Source organism: Schistocerca nitens, chromosome 6 (genome assembly GCF_023898315.1).
Source record: "Schistocerca nitens isolate TAMUIC-IGC-003100 chromosome 6, iqSchNite1.1, whole genome shotgun sequence".
Lineage (NCBI taxonomy): Eukaryota > Metazoa > Arthropoda > Insecta > Orthoptera > Acrididae > Schistocerca > Schistocerca nitens.
Window position 1 is genome coordinate 38,351,476 of NC_064619.1, and position 21,398 is coordinate 38,372,873.

Below are 21,398 nucleotides of genomic sequence, written 5' to 3' on the forward strand. Positions count from 1 at the left end.
TCTTTTCTTTCTGATATCAGTGTGTGATGGAAAGAAGGTAATTGACTTCTGTTAAAGGTGACTGCAGTTGTACAAAACAGATTATTTTGTCTACATCAAACTATTTTAACGTACTTTAATTGCATTGCTGCAGCTTACATACTTAATCCTTCTATTTCTTTATTTTGTTATTTCAGTACAAGCCTGCTAAGAATTAAGTTTAAGCCATTAAGCTTTACGCTTTCTCCAGTACTTCTTTATCTGTCCTGTTTTCTTTATTTTTTACTTTTCCTCTCTGCTGCCCATTGTCCCCCTAGTTGTTATGGTGCCTTTGTCTCGGAAAGCATTTCAACTTCAATATCATTCTTACATTTTGTTCTGTCTTTTATTTCTTTCTTCTTTCCGTCAATTTCTTCTATGTCTTCATGAACTTTCCCAAGCCAGTTCGGTTTGTCTTCTAAATTTTCAAATTCCTGTACAATTTTTCTTCTCAGTCTGCTAAGACTCATTCTTTGAATATGTCCTCAGAACATCACTGGATTTTTCATAATTTTGCCTGTATTTTTTTGGTACTTGATTGTATACATCTGTTTTACTTCTTAATTTAAATGTGTTTTCTATTGTTGTATTTCCTAATACCTTGTTCCTTTTCTTTTCCAAGATTTCTCCATTTTATTCTGTTCTTCTTATTATTTTTCCTGGCGTTATCCTGTATCTTCATGGGTTTAATTTATAGTGGCTTTTTCTGTCTCGTTTGACAATATCGGAGAACAAACAAATAATAATAAGTAATGATAATAGTATGTGATCAGTTTATACAACCTTTGCGCGCTTGACAATGGCTTTTTGCATAAGGTCCGTTCATTGTAAGTTTGACCATGAGTGATTTTTCTGAAAATATTTCTTTATCGGACTTCGTAGATTGCATAATTCCAAAGCTTTGGTTGGCTCTAGACCTTTGATATAATTTGTGACACGGAACCTTTAGCCTTGTTAAGACGTCGTTTAATTGGAACATTAGCTTGAAACATAAATGAAACACAAGATTAAATAAATAATATCACTGTATTCACAAAATATTACACTAAATTAAATTACGTAGACATTTACATTATTTGTGTTGCTGTGTGCTACTATGAGAACGCCTAGTGAGACTGCGTCTCAGAGAATAATGGCGGTGCGCCAAATAATTTTCTGTAGCGATGGCAGATATGCGCCCGATCAGGACGGCTTATAGAACAAAAAAGGTGCCGTCATCTAGGCAAGACAACTGAACTGCGTAATTATTCTAATGTTTCAGCGGTTGCACGCCACAATCGATAGAACCGCTTATACCGATTAATATCTTAAGTAATTCTTTATTTATATTCTAAACTTATATGTACGTTTTGCTATATGTCTACGCCCATCCTGCAAATGTGCCTTTAAATGGGGTTGGCGTTGTAACCTGTATTTGGCAGTGTTAGTTGTATAGGGTGGTTGGATGCCCTTCCTGTCCCTCATCTCTTCCTTCTTCCTCCCCCCCCCCCCTCCCACCCTGCCCCACAGCCTCCCAAAGGAATTCGTGTTACCATTACCATCTGTTCGCATCTGGTGGTCTAGAGTTATACATGTGAAAGTGTCAGAACATCTTTCGAAATGTTGGTGCATCGTGTCAATGCGGCGGTACATGGGGACCAGTCCCATATTCACCAAGGTGGATGCGGGAAACTGCCTAAGGGCGGTGTATCTCTGGCACACCGAGCGAGACGGTACAAGACAAAGGACTCTCATTCGACAGAATATCGGCTCAAACTCCCATCCAATTATCAAGCTGTAGGTTTCCCGTTGCTTCCATAAATCGCTTAAGGCATATTTGAATTTGGTACCTCTGAAAAACGTTAATTTTCAATTCTCATTATTAATGTGTCACACGCCACTTTTTTGCGAGGGTAGTGCAGTCATTATCACTGTCTCAAGTAGTTTGGGGGGGAGGGGGAGGGGCTCGACAGTCCCGTAACTTACTGATAATGTATGGTTCAGTTAGTAGTTTTGACTGTTTCATGAATCGGTAGCCACTGTCCATTTTCCCTTTGAGGAGTCACAACTGGTGAGCAGAAATTTCCATACATGTTATTGAGTGCTAGGACTGTCACTACCACATATGAGACAGCTTCGGAGAGCTATATACCAGCCAGAGAGGGTGAACAGTGGCACTGCGAACTACACTCCTGGAAATGGAAAAAAGAACACATTGACGCCGGTGTGTCAGACCCACCATACTTGCTCCGGACACTGCGAGAGGGCTGTACAAGCAATGATCACACGCACGGCACAGCGGACACACCAGGAACCGCGGTGTTGGCCGTCGAATGGCGCTAGCTGCGCAGCGTTTGTGCACCGCCGCCGTCAGTGTCAGCCAGTTTGCCGTGGCATACGGAGCTCCATCGCAGTCTTTAACACTGGTAGCATGCCGCGACAGCGTGGACGTGAACCGTATGTGCAGTTGACGGACTTTGAGCGAGGGCGTATAGTGGGCATGCGGGAGGCCGGGTGGACGTACCGCCGAATTGCTCAACACGTGGGGCGTGAGGTCTCCACAGTACATCGATGTTGTCGCCAGTGGTCGACGGAAGGTGCACGTGCCCGTCGACCTGGGACCGGACCGCAGCGACGCACGGATGCACGCCAAGACCGTAGGATCCTACGCAGTGCCGTAGGGGACCGCACCGCCACTTCCCAGCAAATTAGGGACACTGTTGCTCCTGGGGTATCGGCGAGGACCATTCGCAACCGTCTCCATGAAGCTGGGCTGCGGTCCCGCACACCGTTAGGCCGTCTTCCGTTCACGCCCCAACATCGTGCAGCCCGCCTCCAGTGGTGTCGCGACAGGCGTGAATGGAGGGACGAATGGAGACGTGTCGTCTTCAGCGATGAGAGTCGCTTCTGCCTTGGTGCCAATGATGGTCGTATGCGTGTTTGGCGCCGTGCAGGTGAGCGCCACAATCAGGACTGCATACGACCGAGGCACACAGGGCCAACACCCGGCATCATGGTGTGGGGAGCGATCTCCTACACTGGCCGTACACCACTGGTGATCGTCGAGGGGACACTGAATAGTGCACGGTACATCCAAACCGTCATCGAACCCATCGTTCTACCATTCCTAGACCGGCAAGGGAACTTGCTGTTCCAACAGGACAATGCACGTCCGCATGTATCCCGTGCCACACAACGTGCTCTAGAAGGTGTAAGTCAACTACCCTGGCCAGCAAGATCTCCGGATCTGTCCCCCGTTGAGCATGTTTGGGACTGGAGGAAGCGTCGTCTCACGCGGTCTGCACGTCCAGCACGAACGCTGGTCCAACTGAGGCGCCAGGTGGAAATGGCATGGCAAGCCGTTCCACAGGACTACATCCAGCATCTCTACGATCGTCTCCATGGGAGAATAGCAGCCTGCATTGCTGCGAAAGGTGGATATACACTGTACTAGTGCCGACATTGTGCATGCTCTGTTGCCTGTGTCTATGTGCCTGTGGTTCTGTCAGTGTGATCATGTGATGTATCTGACCCCAGGAATGTGTCAATAAAGTTTCCCCTTCCTGGGACAATGAATTCACGGTGTTCTTATTTCAATTTCCATGAGTGTATATGTTGACGTCCTGTGTAACATGTGGCTCGGTGTCGACTACACCAGGTTAAAGTGGAAAAGCTGTGCCGCACACTGGTGACGACAGTGAAACTCGGGCGGGGCGGCACCCTCCGCTGACTGTGTGTGTCGCCCGGCAGGCGTGTCGCGCAGCTCTGAGTGGCTGAGCTGGCGCGTGCTGCTGTTCGTCAGCTTCCTGTGCACCAACCTGCTGGACACGCACTACGCGGCCGGCATCGTGTCCTCGCTGCTGATGCCGCCGCCCAGGACCATCAACAACAAGAAGGACCTCGCCGACAGCCCGCTCGGCTTCGGCCTCGAGAACGTCAGCTACACCTACCAGTTCTTCGTGGTACGGCTAACTTCCTACTTTTTTCTGTGTCTGTTATTCATATCCCCTCCGCCTCCACCTCCCCCCAATAAGGAACTCACTGCCTGCAGCCAAGTTCCCTTTCTTCCATTTCTTCAGCCTTTCAGTGAAACAGTTAAAATACATAAAAACACATAGACAGGAAGAGAGGAATCAAAAACACGGACGTGGAGCTTGATGAGAGTTTGGCAATGTGTGCAGTCCTCTGAGAATGTTGATAACACTTTATAGGTAAGAAATTTTGTTGTAATTGGGACTGGAGTGGAAACGATACAAGAAAGGATATGGTATTAGGAATGAGAGGCGTCATAAGATGGGATGTAGGTGGTTGGAGGTGGCTAGGAGTGCAGCTATGCAGGAAAAAGAGTGTACTGGGGTCTTCATTTGGAATGAGGAAGGTACGGTAGGCTGTAGTTAACAGAATGGGTAAATGCTACTAGATTCAAGATATTTCTTGGTTCTTTCTATTAAATATACCAGATAGTGACTAGCTGACCAGTTAATAAATTGATTTCAAATATGCAACAGTGATTGGTTTGTTCTCCCATTCACATGTATACATAATTCTTTTCTTTTTTTATGTGTTTGTCTGCTTGTTACTCGAAGCACCTTTGCGTGTATAAGTGAGTGAATGAGTGTTGATGCACGAAAGAGAAAATGAAAATCGAACGCAAACTTACTGTGACTCTGTCACAGTAATATCTTGTCAAAAATACAAATAACTATTAAATAAATCGGATTTTATTCATGTCTATTATGCAATATATAAATGTAATTTGGGAACAGAAATGGTTGTAAACTATAAAATTTTCAAGAATGTCAAACAGCGAAATATGTTCTGTATACTTCACATTTTTACCACTTACACTGGCAGAGGGCACAGTAATCAACAACTCACGCACCTTGGTGCGCTGCCGCGCCTTTCAAACACGTCGCACCGTCCATACACCTACGTACACTCAGTATCCTACCTGAACGCAACTTCAACCGACTCCCTCTCCTTGACAGTGAAATCTGCTCCGACATTCACCAGTCCTACCAACTTCTGCTTTTTTCAACTACACTCCTGGAAATGGAAAAAAGAACACAGTGACACCGGTGTGTCAGACCCACCATAATTGCTCCGGACACTGCGAGAGGGCTGTACAAGCAATGATCACACGCACGGCACAGCGGACACACCAGGAACCGCGGTGTTGGCCGTCGAATGGCGCTAGCTGCGCAGCATTTGTGCACCGCCGCCGTCAGTGTTAGCCAGTTTGCCGTGGCATACGGAGCTCCATCGCAGTCTTTAACACTGGTAGCATGCCGCGACAGCGTGGACGTGAACCGTATGTGCAGTTGACGGACTTTGAGCGAGGGCGTATAGTGGGCATCCGGGAGACCGGGTGGACGTACCGCCGAATTGCTCAACACCTGGCGCGTGAGGTCTCCACAGTACACCGATGTTGTCGCCAGTGGTCGGCGGAAGGTGCACGTGCCCGTCGACCTGGGACCGGACCGCAGCGACGCACGGATGCACGCCAAGACCGTAGGATCCTACGCAGTGCCGTAGGGGACCGCACCGCCACTTCCCAGCAAATTAGGGACACTGTTGCTCCTGGGGTATCGGCGAGGACCATTCGCAACCGTCTCCATGATGCTGGGCTACGGTCCCGCACACCGTTAGGCCGTCTTCCGCTCACGCCCCAACATCGTGCAGCCCGCCTCCAGTGGTGTCGCGACAGGCGTGAATGGAGGGACGAATGGAGACGTGTCGTCTTCAGCGATGAGAGTCGCTTCTGCCTTGGTGCCAATGATGGTCGTATGCGTGTTTGGCGCCGTGCAGGTGAGCGCCACAATCAGGACTGCATACGACCGAGGCACACAGGGCCAACACCAGGCATCATGGTGTGGGGAGCGATCTCCTACACTGGCCGTACACCACTGGTGATCGTCGAGGGGACACTGAATAGTGCACGGTACATCCAAGCCGTCATCGAACCCATCGTTCTACCATTCCTAGACCGGCAAGGAAACTTGCTGTTCCAACAGGACAATGCACGTCCGCATGTATCCCGTGCCACCCAACGTGCTCTAGAAGGTGTACGTCAACTACCCTGGCCAGTAAGATCTCCGGATCTGTCCCCCATTGAGCATGTTTGGGACTGGATGAAGCGTCGTCTCACGCGGTCTGCACGTCCAGCACGAACGCTGGTCCAACTGAGGCGCCAGGTGGAAATGGCATGGCAAGCCGTTCCACAGGACTACATCCAGCATCTCTACGATCGTCTCCATGGGAGAATAGCAGCCTGCATTGCTGCGAAAGGTGGATATACACTGTACTAGTGCCGACATTGTGCACGCTCTGTTGGCTGTGTCTATGTGCCTGTGGTTCTGTCAGTGTGATCATGTGATGTATCTGACCCCAGGAATGTGTCAATAAAGTTTCCCCTTCCTGGGACAATGAATTCACGGTGTTCTTATTTCAATTTCCAGGAGTGTATTTTCACTCAACGTCAGGACTTCCCCTCTCTCCTCCCTCCCCTTTTCACTCCCTCCCTTTCACTTCCTCCCTTTCTCTCATGACACCATGGCCCTCTCCACCATCCACATTCGTCCTTCTTTTCCGTCTTTTCCAATACCCATCTTACCGCCTACCGTCTTCCTACAGATATCTCCCAATGACTTATAAATTTAAACCCCCTTCATCCAAACGTTTAATGTCACCTCAGCTTCTTCATCTCTTTAGTGAAACTACAGCACTGAACATGGGGTCACGGCTGTCGGCTGTCGGCTCATTCCCACTCCTCACACTCGCCCGCTGACCGCCGAGTGCCGCATGTGCAGTGCCACCTTTGTTAACTACACCTACCGTCCAGTGGAATGTGTTTTTGTAGATGGCTACTAAACGTTCTGGTAGATAGTTGTGGGAGTCACATGCCCTTGCAAGTTCCAGTTAATGTACTCGCAAACTGATGCGCTGCTTAAATGGCAACAGAATATTATAGAAACTACAACTGGTCGCCATGCAACGTTCGCAGTGACAGCCTCAATAGAAACAAAAAAAAAAAAAAAAGAATCTGCGATTTCCCATTGTGGTACGGAACGAGGCCAGTGTGTCTTACAAATCACAGCTGAGTAAAAACAAGTTTGTTAATTTTATGTCTGAACCGTGGATTTAATTTCAAAGAATATTCTTAAAAATTTATTTTATTTACTAGCGATTCATCCAGAACATTAACAAATTTAATCACACTATGTGAGCGTGGAAGTAGTTGCCAGGGAGTAACTGATGAAATCAATACCAAATTGCTTTTAACAAATGGGAATTTTATTGCTAAAAGCTTTTTTTTTAAGAAACAGACTTAAAATTATAAGCAGAAAGCACCCTTTGAACATCAAGATACAATTTACTCAGAGGCAGGAAGAAACAAATTTTTGAGTGTAGGAGCTTTCGGGCTGAGAACCTTGCCGCCCTCATGACTCGGCCGTAGTTACGACCGCTCATAACAACCTCTGAAAGACTACACAGGTGCAGATCTGCAACACACCAGATTACCTTAAAGTAAACGTTTTAACAATTCACACAAGCACACAAACTATGCACCCGCAGGAGGGATGGAAATGGTACAAAACAATAAAATTAAAAGATCAACTTGCCACCGAAGGTGCAACTTGATTTTAACTTCTGAGAAAAGTCTTACGGTGGAAGGGTGGCAACTTTATATACTAAAATGACCATTTAAATAAAAGCCATATGAAATCCAATCTTATATAAAATTCTACAAGATTGGCCAAACAATAGTTAAGAAGCTCTACAGTACACAGATACCGCCTCTCAAGACCATAGGTAATAATATCAAGGTTTCCAAAGATCAAAACATATTTCAGGTATTAGGCCGTTACACTGCAAGCAATAAATTCGTTAAAACACCAAATCCGACAAACATGACACAGGCAGCTCCAAACGACAGACAGACACCAACTGCCTAACAAATGCGGCCAAGAGACAGACGAGCAAGCTGGGGACGAGGGACTGACCAAGAAAACAAATAGAATTTAACAAGAGTAAATCACACAACATATCACCAATCACTTAACTTCTATTAAACTGCGATTTCTGGAGAAGACCTGGCGCAGCACTCCCAAATCGCTCTCCCGAACCGTCCGCTGCCAGCCGCTTCAACGGACGCAGGAAGGCGCGCCGATCTCCCGTCTTTCCTGGTCCGCACCAACCGACCGACTGACAGCTGCTCCGTCGCGACTTCACTGTTGGTGCGTCTCCCACTCACTTCCAGACACACGACGGCGGAAATACTGGCTCGGACCCAACCATGCAGAGGAAACACGCCCACTGACAAAACGACATCCCTGCAGCAGGAAAGGACCGAGCAAGCTCCACAAGATGGTAACTGAAGGGGCCCAGAAGCGCTCGGAGAACCAGTCACCACGGCGTCGCAGCTCGCACCGGCCAGACTGATGTCGTGGGTTGACTCCTGTTGCTCTCGTGTCGACCGCGAAGCCACCACCCCTCGCTACGCGCCGCGGCCCACTGGACTCACGTGGCGACCTCACATGCGCCGACGCTCAAGACGGACAAGTCATCTTGTGTCTCACTGCGCGACCGACCAACCGATCTACCCAACCGCCAATGACCGTTGCCTGAGCAAACTCGAGCAGACTGGCGGCCTAACGTGCAGACTCAGATGCAGGAACCAAGCCCCGACCGGGCGACCACACGCTGAGTTCTCTTACTGGCGAAGTGGAAAGACTCTCATTTTGCCAGCTTTAAAGGTTGATCCGAACGACAGACGTACTAGCACTCCCACCGTCGATCTGACCGATTTGCAACCGTCAGATCCAACTGCACAAACAACAGAGAATATCGGCCGGTGTCGAGTAAACCAAGATACGCACACCTTCTAACTCGGACTCTCCAAGATCAAGGCATCAAACACCACTCGAGACAAGTTTAAAAGAATACAGACAATACAAGTCACAACTGTCAAATCACTACGGAAAAAGGCTGCGGGTTCTAGAGAACAACACACAATTCGTTATCAAACGCGTGAACGGCTGAGGAAACAAAAATCCACAAATAACGAACAAATCGTAACAGTCGAGATTTAAAAGCAGTAACTAATTACTCAACTTGAGGATCTTGCTTCGGAGGAAAGCGAAAAGTCGCTCTCGCAGCTATCGCCTCCAGATGCAACAGCGCGTGCCCGCCGCCAAAAGCCCCGGCCTGGCTTGATGCTGTGGAGACTGCGTCGCTGCTCAGTTCCAACGAACCAACAAGGTCCAACCCCACGCCGACTCGGAAAATGGTGTTCATCCTGAGGATCGAAGACGTCGTCGACTAAGACGACCGGCCGAGCAAACGATCAACGGCAGCCCGCTTTCGCCGACAGCGGTCCCGGCGAATACTAACACCCCACGGACCCGACTGTTGCTCGCTGCCAACTCTTCCCGACTGATGCCGGTGTCAGCGCTCAGCAGACCACATGTCGCCATCTGACGACCAGCCGACCGATCGACCAACGGCCTTCCGTCTGCGTCGACCACGGTCCCGGCGCGTACTTGCACCGTGCGGACCTGCCTGCTGCTGACTGCCAACTCGTCCGACAGCGGAGTAACGACGAACCCGACTCAGTCCATAGCCCAACAGCGACTGAAACTTAGAGCCGACTGACTGACATGTGAAGGTCTGCCTTCCGACTGACTCTGTCAACTCACTGCACCGACTCCCCAGACTGACGAGCTCATAGTGCCACTTAAATGCACGTGAACAGGCAACCTTTCCCCTTTCCGACCAGAGGGAGACACCAAAGCTGCGACTGCCACAGCTGCGCCACCGCCAGAAACGGAGGGCGACTGCTTCACACTACGCGCTGCGGCGCGCTCTTCAAAACAGCAATTTTTATCACGGCTCAATGTCTCTGACCGGTGTCTATTAATTTTTTGAAATAACGTCTGCAAGTACAAGACAGTAAATAATTTCAGAAGCGCATTTCTACATAACTTGCTACGCAGTACACTTCAAAGGGGTAACAAACATTATGAGGATGAAGTATGTTTTATTTAAAACACCGCTAACCAATTACATCTTTTAAATTTTCCTTAAAACATGATTATTAATGATAATGACGTACCTTCTCCATAATACAGGCTAAGCCAGAAAGAACGCCCATTTTGAATCGTGTACAAAAGCTTTATTAACACAGCCCTTCATGATTTACAAATGCAGAAGTGTTACTGAGACTTTGGTGTTCCATGCAGTAGATAGCACTGCTTCTTAAACATCACGTCACTCAGATGAGCACTGTCTCTATCGGAGCACTCATGTAGACGAGCTACGAAGTTGCATCGGAAAGTGTTCCCCAGTACAGAAACCGGAATACCGGACGACTTCCCTAAGGATGTTGGCCTCCAGCGCCTGGAAGTTTGCACGGCGAGTTTCGATCACTCTGGACTTAAAGCACACCGAGAGGAAGAAATCGGGAACCGTCAGATCGGGAGAAGGTGCCAGAGAAGCCATATCACCAGATCCGGAGACGAGACGCCCAGGAAACGCTTCACACAGTTCGTCCACGGGCAGTCAGGCAGTGTGCGCAGTTGCACCATCCTGTTGATACCGCGTGACTGGACGGGGATGGTTTAATCTGCAAGATGCTCGTTGGGTCGCTACTATTGAGTTCGCCATCGTAACTGAAATTCCCACTCCCTTGCAATGCTGCTAGCGTGTTATCGACTATCTGGGTATGTACGTGCAGTCACAATAGCCAAATGAAAAGGGCGTTCTTTCTGAATCGCTGTGTATTACACTAGAGAGAGAGAGAGAGAGAGAGAGAGAGAGAGAGGAAGAGACAAAAACGTTTTACATTACAGCATTTTATATTAACAACCCATATACATACTTTTTCTATTTGTTCTTTTTTTGTGGTGTATCACCACTCAACATTTCATTCTTTGCACCTCAGTCCATCATTTTCAAGTTATAATGTTCTTTACGCCGCTTGACATTGAGCTGTTATACTGCCGCTCCTTCATAAAATTCTGTCCATGTCAGCTTAGACTAGAAGTTACCAATTGAAAGGTCTCTGTTGGATTCCTTTCATGTTTAATTTCTTAAATCTGTTGTCATTACGGCATAAATTCCTCTTCTAAATTTACTGTGGCGTTTCTGACTATCTGGGAGGAGACTGAGTAGTGGAACGTGTTACTTTTACACATAAACAAGAACGATCTGTCACACTACTACACTTTAAAACACAGTTTATATGTAATTCATGTCACACAGTCTCATACGGAACCTACATCCGCTTTCTTTCATATACTGTATATGATAAGATACTGTCATCCCCCTTCCCTTCTGTGTGAGAGGATGAATGAGCAAACGTATTTCTAGTTGCATGCTTGAGGGTAGCAGACAAGGCTGTCTGCTAGAGAACAGTAGGACCAACGTCGGAACAGGTAGCTACGCTTTCTAAAAGCAAAGAGGTTTCTATCCTTAGTATGGTCCTGTCCGTCCGTTGTCATGTTGGTATAGGAAGCTGCCCCTCTGGCCACTTCCGTTTGTATTTGTGAGCCACCCTCAGGAAGCACGCTCGGTAGGAGCGCAGGTCAGTTGGTCCGTGGCGAGCGTCTGAAGTGGTAAGATCTCCGGCTAAGCGCGTATCTGCTAAGTCCGTAGGACAATGGGTTTCTTAAGTTCAGCCTAACTGAAAATTTAAACACCTTTATTTCGGGTTTAGCTCTGAAATATCTAAGGTTATCTTAAATTGCAGCGCAGTGTAATTCTCGTGTGAAGTTCAGATTATTTTCCGGTAGTTGCTTTCTCACTACTTTATGAGTAAGGTGGAACCACGTGTTGATCAGTAACTCTAACTAAGATCAATCTTAAATGCGAATGCTTGTGTCATTATAACGTCGCGTCTCGACAATATTTTCAATATAGCAACTTTTCTTTATGTTCAACCCACGTGGGATGTACTTTGCGAGAGCAGCACCACGTGCTTATATAACTGTTTGACCCGTCAGGTTAACAGTAAGACGTTAATAACCAGTTCGAGGTTTTTCTTTTGTAAATTGCTTTTCGATCTAATTTATTTTAATTATCAAAATTATTGTGGAGTTATACGCTTTGTGTAAACCAAGTTGACCACGTGAAGCATGTGGTGTAATCATCAAAGTAGCCCTCAGCTATTCTTTTCGCGAAGATTTCACAAAGAGTTAATATGAATTTAGTATACCAGTGTGTGGTAATTACATGACGGACAGTATTGTGCTATTAAAACGTAATTTCTTTGGGTGAAAATTTGAATCTGTTTCTAGTGGTTAACTTTCCCTTGCATGCGTTTCAACGTTCTTTGTGTGTTGTTTTATGAATGCAGTGTTGTATGCAGTCTCCCAATCTTGGCTCCATATTTGATGTGTTCCGTAAGATTGCAATCTCACATTTTCACAATCCTAAATAAGGCACCAGTTTAGTTAGGAATCAAGTGTAATATGCTGAAATTTCAATGATCAATCTTAAAATAAATTTCCAAATATAAACTGATTTCTTTCTTTTTATTTAAATTCTCTTTTATATATATATATTACCGGTTGTTGTATGACTATTAAAAGATTATAATTAATGTTAGTCTGTTTGGGAATTTGGTAAACCTAGACTAGATACCTGATGAAACAGTTGCTTAGTAATGCAAGATTAACTTCCCCAGACAGCTCACAGCGTTTAACCCGCTCTTATTGCCTAGCAGTAACACTTTCATACCAAATCAAAGTAACAAACATTACACAATGTTGCCAGTATGAGTCACAAGCGCACCCCTTTACGCATTGCTCGGCCGGGGAGCATCACATACAGCGAAGTGACAGGAGTCATAGGATACCTCCTAATATCGTGTCGGACCTGCTTTTGCCCCACGTAGTGCAGTAACTTGGCATGGCATGTACTCAACAAGTCGTTGGAACTTCCCCGCAGAAATATTGAATCATGCTGCCTCTGTACCCTTCCATAATTGCGAAGGTGTTGCTGGTGCAGGATATTGCTCACGAACTGACCTCTAGATTATGTCCCATAAATGTTCTATGAGATTCATGTCGGGAGATCTGGTTGACTAGATCATTCGCGCGAACTGTCCAGAGCGTTGTTCAAACATAATGCGAACAACTATGGCCAGGTGACATGTGCTCTCTCATCCATAAAAATTCCATCGTTGTTTGGGAACATGAAGTCTATGAACGGCTGTAAAAGGGTCTCCAAATAGCCGAACATAACCATTTCCGGTCAATGATCAGTTCAGTCGGGCTAGATGACCCAGTCAATTCCATGTAAACACAGCCCACACCAGAACAGAGCCACCACCAGCTTACACAGTGCCTTGTTCACAACTTGGGTCCATGGATTCTTAGGGTCTGCGCCACACTGTAACCCTACCAACCAGCTCTTACCAACTGAAATCGGGACTCTTCTGACCAGGCCACGATTTTCCAGTCGTGTAGGGTCCAACCAGTATGATCACGAGACCAGGAGACGCACCGCAGGCAATGTCGTCCTGCTAACAGAGGCACTCGCATTGGTTGTCTGCTACCATAGCCCATTAACGCCGAATATCGTCGCGCTGTCGTAACGGATACTTTTGCGTACTTCCCACATCGATTTCTGCGGTTATTTCACGCACTGTCGCTTGTCTGTTAGCACAGACAACTCTTCGTAGATGCCTCTGCTCTCGGTTGTTAAGTGAAGGCCGTCGGCAACTGCGTTGTCTGTGGTAAGCGATAATACCTGAAATTTGGTAGTCTCAACGGTTTCCCTAAGTAAACCATCCATGTGTCTAGTTCCAATTACCATGCTGCGTTCAAAGTCTTTTAACTCACGTCGTGCGGCCATAATCCTGTCGGAAACCATTTAAGGTGAATCACCTGACAAGGGAACCTCCCCATCGCACCCCCCTCAGATTTAGTTATAAGTTGTCACAGTGGATAGGCCTTGAAAAACTGGACACAGATCAATCGAGAAAACAGGAAGAAGTTGCGTGGAACTATGAAAAAATTAGCAAAATATACAAAGTGAGTAGTCCATGTGTAAGATATGCAACATCAAGGGGACTGTAGGCTCAGGAGCGTCGTGGTCCCGTGGTTAGCGTGAGCAGCTGCGAAATGAGAGGTCCTTTGTTCGAGTCTTCCCTCGAGTGAAAAGTTTTTTTTTCGCAAAGTTATGATCTGTCCGTTCGTTCATTGACGTTTCTGTTCACTGTAATAAGTTTAGTGTCTGTGTTTTGCGACCGCACCGCCCGTGCGATTAGTAGACGAAAGGACGTGCCTCTCCAATGGGAATCGAAAACATTTGATCGCAATGTCATAGGTCAACCGATTACTCCACAGGAAAACACGTCTGATATATTCTATACGACACTGGTAACGGCATGTGCGTCACATGACACGAATATGTTGTCGACCCACCTAACTTGTACACTTGGCGAATGGGTTTTACCTTACCCGATTTAGGTTTTCTTGTGGATGTGATAATCACTCCCAAAAAAGTGATGAAAACATAAGTGTGTGTCACATAAACTGCAACAAATGAATGCAACAGTTTCACAGTCGCACAGTTTTCCCTGTGCTCTGTCAAAACATATGTTTTTAACGGTTTTTAACGTTTTTCCTTGTGTAGACCGTCAAATCCTGCATATGTCCAAGCAAATCCGAACATGTCCTGAAATTTTGGAGAGCCAAGTTGATTATGTGTAAGTGCCTGAACTTTGATAATTGTCTGAAAATAAAAAAAATTAAACTTTTCACTCGAGGGAAGACTTGAACCAACGACCTCTCACTCCGTAGCTGCTCGCGCTAATCACGGGACCACGGCGCCCCTCAACTCACAATTGTCCTTGATATTGCCTATGTTGAGCATGGACTACTCAGTTTGTATATTTTGCTTATTTTTTTCATAGTTCCACTCAACTTATTCCTGTTTTCTCGATTGATCTATGTTCAGTTTTTGAAGGCCTATCCACTGTGCCAACTTATAACTAAACCTGAGGGGGGTGCGATGGGGAGGTTCCCTTGTGAGTACAAATTACAGCTCCGCCAATGCACTGCCCTTTTATATCTCTGGCCGCGATGCTGCTGCCATCTGCACGTGTGCATATCGCTAACTTCTGTCACTTCAGTGTAGTTTTCATGGAAATAAATAAATTCAGATGTCAGAATCGAGTCTTGTGTATGATACCATAGTTTGTCAGCACAAGGAAATGTACGAGGGACGTTTGAAAAGTCCGTGCAAAGTCCGAGAAGTGGGACCACCGGCGCTTATCGAGGTCATGTTTAGTTAGTAGCATCTTTGCAAAGAACGCACACCAAGTTTCAGCCATATTGGTGTATTTCTTTGTGTTTGGCATTCGTGTGAAACAAGAAAGTCGAGTGATTGTCAAAAAATGGACGAAAAAGAATTTCGTGTGGTGTTTAAACATTATTTTATGAAAGACAAAACGCCTCAGGAGACTAAAGAGAAGCTTGATAAACGATTACGGCGACTATGCACCTTCGATTAGAACAGTTTATAGGTGGTTTCAAAATTTTCGGTGTGTCCATATGGGCATAAGTGATGCTGAACGTTCTGGACGCCCTGTGGAAGTTAAGACTCCAGAAATCATTGATAAAATCCACGATATGGTGATGGATGACAGAAGAGTTAAGGTGTGGGAGATTGCTAGTGCGGTGGGCATCTCGAATGAACGGGTACATAATATTTTGCAAAAACATTTGGACATGAGAAAACTATCCGCAAGATGGGTTCCGCGATTGCTCACGCTTGACCAAAAACGGAATCGTGTGAAGTATTGCAAGGATGGTCTGCAGCTGTTCAGGAAGAATCCGCAGGACTTTAAGCGTCGTTCCATCACTGTGGATGATACACGGATACATTACTATACTCCTGAGACCAAACAACAATCTAAACAATGGGTTACCAAGGGAGAATCTGCACCAAAAAGGCGAAGACCATTCCTTCGGCCGGAAAGGTTATGGCGACTGTCTTTTGGGATTCGCAAGGGATAATCCTCATCGACTGTCTGGAAAAGGGTAAAACTATTACAGGTGCATATTATTCATCGTTATTGGACAGTTTGAAAATCGAGCTGCAAGTGAAACGCCGGCGATTGGACCACAAAAAAGTCCTTTCCCATCACGACAGTGCACTAGCACACACCTCAGCAGTTGTGGTCGCAAAATTAATGAAAATAGGAATCCAACTCGTTTCACATCCCCCCCCCCCTATTCTCAAGAATTCACTCCTTCAGACTACTATTTGTTCCCTAATTTGAAGAAATGGCTGGCGGGATAAAGGTTTTATTCAAACGAGGAGGCGATTGCAGGAACTAATAGCTATTTTGCAGACTTGGACATTTCCTATCATTCGGAAGGGATCAACAAATTAGAACGGCGTTGAAAGGAGTGTATAAGTCTAAAAGCAGACTATGTCGAAAAATAAAAAAGGTTTACGCTAACCACGTAAGTAGTTTTTATGTTTGCACGGACTTTTGAAACGCCTCTTGTAGATAAAAACCGGCCGGGGTGGCCGAGCGGTTCTGGGCGCTTCAGTCTGGAACCGCGCGACCGCTCCGGTCGCAAGTTCTAATTCTGCCTCGGGCATGGACGTGTGTGATGTCCTTAGGTTAGTTAGGTGTAAGTAGTTCTAAGTTCTAGGGGACTGATGACCTCAGATGTTAAGTCCCATAGTGCTCAGAGCCATTTGAACCATTTGTAGATGTAAATAAACTAAATAGATGTGAGTGAGCTATCCCGGTCGGTGACCCCGTGCCCGCAGAAGAGCGACGACCCGGTGGACCGCGCGCTGTGCAGCCGCAAGCTGTACCCGCCCGGCGGCCGGCCCAACTTCTTCCCCGCCGAGGTGGGCGTGCGCAAGATGGCCACCGAGCTGTTCGCCTTCCACGCCGAGGACGTGCGCGTCGGGCCGCTCATCGACCGCTTCTTCTCCGACGACGACAAGTGCGCGCTGGTCTTCATACCTCTGCTCACGCCCGTCGCCACCTACACCGCCGTCCGCAGGAACTCGCCCGTCAAGGAGCTCTTCAACTTCGGGTAGCGTGCACACCTCCTCCGCTAAACACCTAATTATCCACCTGTTGTAAGCTTGCACCAGCTGATTTCCCGATATAGAAAGAGCGAGAGAAAAACCATTGCAGGCTCTGTGGGCTGTGAGACCCCGAGAGGCACATTCACACCCATAATAGTGAAGGCTTTGCTTCCTCCGTAGCGCAGCGGTAGCGTTACCGCCTAACACGCAAGGGGGCCCGGGTTCGATTCCCGGCAGGGGACTGGGTGTTGTGAGCCCTTCATCATATTCATTATCATTGACACGCAAGCCGCCGAAATGTCGTCAACTAAAAAGACTTGCAATACGGCGACCGAACCCCGAAGGGGATATCCCGGCTATTAAATGCCATTCGATCATTTCATTCCATTTGCTTTATCATGTAAGTGTAGAAACGTTGTGGAGTGATTTCAAAGAGATAGTAACGACAGCAATTGAGAGATATATACGACATAAATTAATAAGTGATGGTGCTGATCCACCAACTGTATTTAATATACCCTTTCTGATCACTGTTAGATCGTTTGAAAACATTTCGGCTGAACTTATTTCCGGCTTTAGCCAGCTCTCTGTACCTACAACTATTTGAGCTTCAGTGCTTTCTATTAGGGTTTGGAGCTCTGGTTCTTTCCCAACACAGCTACGACAATTTACAACTACAATACCGATCGTTTCTACAACTACCTTACTGTGTTTTACCTCCCCCCTTTTAGGCGGACGCCCTTTCTGTTGTTTCCTGAGACCCTCTAACCTAAAAAAACGCCCAGTCCTTTCCACACAGCCCCCACTACCCGTGTAGCCGCTTTCTGTGTGTAGTGGACTCCTGACCTATTAAGCAGAACCCGGAAACCCACCACCCGACGGCGCAGGTCAAGAAATCTGCAGCCTACACGGTCATAGAACCGCCTGAGCCTTTGATTCAGACCCTCCACTCGGCTCTGCATCAAAGAACCATAGTCGGGTCTGTCGACGATGCTGCAGATTGAGCTCTGCCTTAATCTCTGAAGCAAGACTGGCAGTCTTTACCATTTCTGCTAGCTGCCCGAAACCAGAAAGAATCTCCTCCGACATGAGGCACCACCTGCAGTTGACTGCACCCTCTTCTCCTCATGGCATCCAGAAGCACCCTTCCCACATCCGGAATGACTCCCCCCGTTATGCACACGGAGTGCACACTGGCTTCCTTCCACTCCTTGGGAGCCATGTTCCTAAGGGGCACAGAAATTCATAACCGCCTTGTTGACGTGTATGGGTCGGGTGTGATGTCGAGGCAAATGGTGCGGAGACGGTGCCAGCAATTCAGTGATGGACGTCAGCAAGTGCAGGACATTTCGAGAGCTGAACGGACGCTCATGGCCACTAGAGATGCAAATGTCAGGAAGGTGGATGACATGATTAAAGCGAACCGGCGTATCACCATCGATGGAGTAGCGGCAGAACTTGGAATCGGACACTAGCGAGCTCACAACATCATCCAAGACATTCTTCTATACAGGAAGGTGTCAGCACGATGGATGCCCCGCCAACTGACCCCAACACACATGGAATAATGCATGGCGTTCAGCCTGGAACAGCTCGTGCGTTACCATGAATCTGGCAATAACCTTCTGTTTCGGATTGTGACGGGGGACGAAACGTGGGTCCACCACTACACGCCCGAATCGAAGGCCGCATCCATGGAGTGGAAACATCCGTCATCACCTGTTCGAAAGAAATTAAAAAGCACTCCGTCTGCAAGTAAAGTGCTACTTACCGTTTTCTGGGCCGGCAAAGAAGTTTTGCTGCTGGACTGTCTGGAGGAAGCAACCATCAACGCTGTGCGGTACTGTGCCACTCTGTCGAAATTGAAAGAGGAGATTCGGAAAAAGCAGCCTGGCCTGTTCTGTTGCACGACAGTGCGAGACCACACACGGCGACGGGAACGCAAAACCGTATTGCAACTCTTGGTTGGGAGCGGCTACACCATCCGCCTTACAGTACGGATCTCGCACCAAGTGACTTCCATCTGTTTCCTGCTTTGAAGAAGACTCTCGGCAGAAGGCGCTTTGGCAGCAATACTGACGTCAAACAAGCCGTTCAACGCTTCTTCCGTATGCAACGCCCTGATTTTTTCCTGGAAGGCTTTTTGAAGCTTATAAAGCGGTATGACAAATGTCTCAATACATTTGGAAATTATGTAGAAAAATAAAGATATGTCTTTCAGGTCTCATTATCTTTTTTTTTTTCCTTTCACACACAACTCTGACCACAGTTGATAGGAGAAACTTATTTCCCAACTCCCCCATGTAAACAAACGGTGTACTCGCCTTATTAGCCGCAGGAACTCGCGGTGCTCGCTCACTGACGGTGTAACCAATGTTGTGAAAAAGACGGCCCCCACACCGTAGTCTGACGCATTGGAAGTCAAGGTGAGAGGCTTCGTGGGGTCATAAGGGACACGGCAAACTGGCATCAGGAGAGAAGATTTCAGATGGTGCAACGCCCTATCACAAGCCGGCGACCAGTCCCAGGCAACATTCTTACAGAGGAGGCAGTGAAGTGGTTGTGCCAGAGCCGTGGCACGTGGGATGAAATGGCGGTAGTAATTGAGTTGACCCAGGACTGACTGGAACTGGGAGATGTCCGTCTGGGGTGGCAGCTGCTGAATAGCCTCGGCATACTGGGGCATCGGACGAATGCCATTAGGGCTCAAAACATGGCTGAGGTAGGTCACCTGGGGAACCAAATAAAGACATTTCTCCTTGTTGCATCATAAGCCAGCACTCTGAAGAATCTGGAAGAGGTGTCGGAGGTTCCAGGCCAAGTCCGGCGTGGAGATGCCAGCGCCTAAGATGTCATCAAGGTAGTTAGCCATCCCCAGAAAGGTCCCTGTTCAATGTTTCCAAATATCGCTGGAAGATGGCTGGAGCACTGGCGACCCCAAACGGGAAACAATTGTAACAGAAGAGCCCAAAGGGGGTATTAATTAGCAATATCGTTTTCGATGACTCATCCAAAGGCAACTGGAGGTAGGCATCCTGCAGGTCAATTTTGGCAAACACCTTGCCACCAGCCAACTGGGACAGGATGTCATCAATCTTGGGATACAAATCAATAATAGACTGAGCGTTGACAATGGCCTTAAAATCACCACAAATGTCAAGAGGTCCGTTTGGCTTCTCAAGGACCACGATGGGCGTAGCCCAATGACTATGGTGGACAGAGGTCAGGATGCCCTCAGCTTCCAGGCGATGATGCTCCACCTGTAGTTTGTCACAGAGAGCAGAAGGTACCAAGCGTGTCCTGTGAAACTTTGGGATAGGTGAGGGGAGGAGTTCAATATGGGCTTCGAACCCAGAGACCCCCGGCGAAGCGGCAGAGAAGACGTCTGGGAAATCATTCAGCAGCTGCTGCAAGTGATTGTCTGCCGACAATGACTGGACGGTCGGGACCGAGTCATGTATCTCAAGGCTCAGTATGGGAAAAAGATCCATTCCTAATAAATTGGTGGCCGTGGGGGTGGCGAGGACCGAAACCCCAGGCTGTGGCATCGTGAGTGGGGTACTGGACTCAAACCAAGAACCACCCCTGTAGTCAGATAACATCGTTGCTGTAGCTCTTCAGAGAAGAATGAAACGGATGAACCGGTGGTGAACACAACTGACAGTGGGAATCCCCATGGATGATTGTTGCGGAGGACATATTCACTTGAAAAGGGAGAGGAGTGCCATTCAGCCACACAGTCAGAGTGATCGCCACCGTTGTGTGCAGAGAAACCGACTGCACAAAGGAAATTGATGGCAGCGGGTCAGTCTCATCCACATCAGAGTCCGAGGTGTCTACAGCAGTGTGGTCCATGGCCATCAACGAAGACGACCGACAGACTTCGGCTCTGTGACCCTGCTTTCCGCAAAGGCCGAAAAGGTCACCCTCTGGAAGTGGCAACCTCACTGTGGCGGCTGCAGTGATGGGAACTGGCGATGCAGGGGGCGGGCGGTGAAGACCTGCGGCAGGGACTGAAGCATGGAAGCAGAGCGAAAGGACTGCTCACCAGTGCGGATAGTGCATAAACAGGTGTCAAAAGAGGGATCTTCCAGCTTCAGAAGATCAATCCATAAGGTATCATCTGGGACATGGACAAGAATCATATCATGAATGTCCGCAGCTCGTGGTCTTGCGGTAGCGTTCTCGCTTCCTGCGCACGGGGTCCCGGGTTAGATTCCCGGCGGGGTCAGAGATTTTCTCTACCTCGTGATGACTGGGTGTTGTGTGTTCATCATCATCATTTCATCATCATTGACGTGCAAGTCGCCGAAGTGGCGTCAACTAAAAAGGACTTG

General features: G+C 47.5%; 1 protein-coding gene across 1 annotated transcript in view; it reads left to right on the top strand.

The window, feature by feature from the left end:
* Positions 1–21,398, top strand: part of LOC126262766 (glutamate receptor ionotropic, delta-1-like) — a 108,804-nt gene that overhangs the window by 63,990 nt on the left and 23,416 nt on the right. The window contains exons 5-6 of the mRNA XM_049959579.1: positions 3,748–3,959; positions 16,792–17,066. Of these exons, the coding sequence (XP_049815536.1) occupies positions 3,748–3,959; positions 16,792–17,066 (487 nt within the window). The remainder of the gene's footprint in view (positions 1–3,747; positions 3,960–16,791; positions 17,067–21,398) is intronic.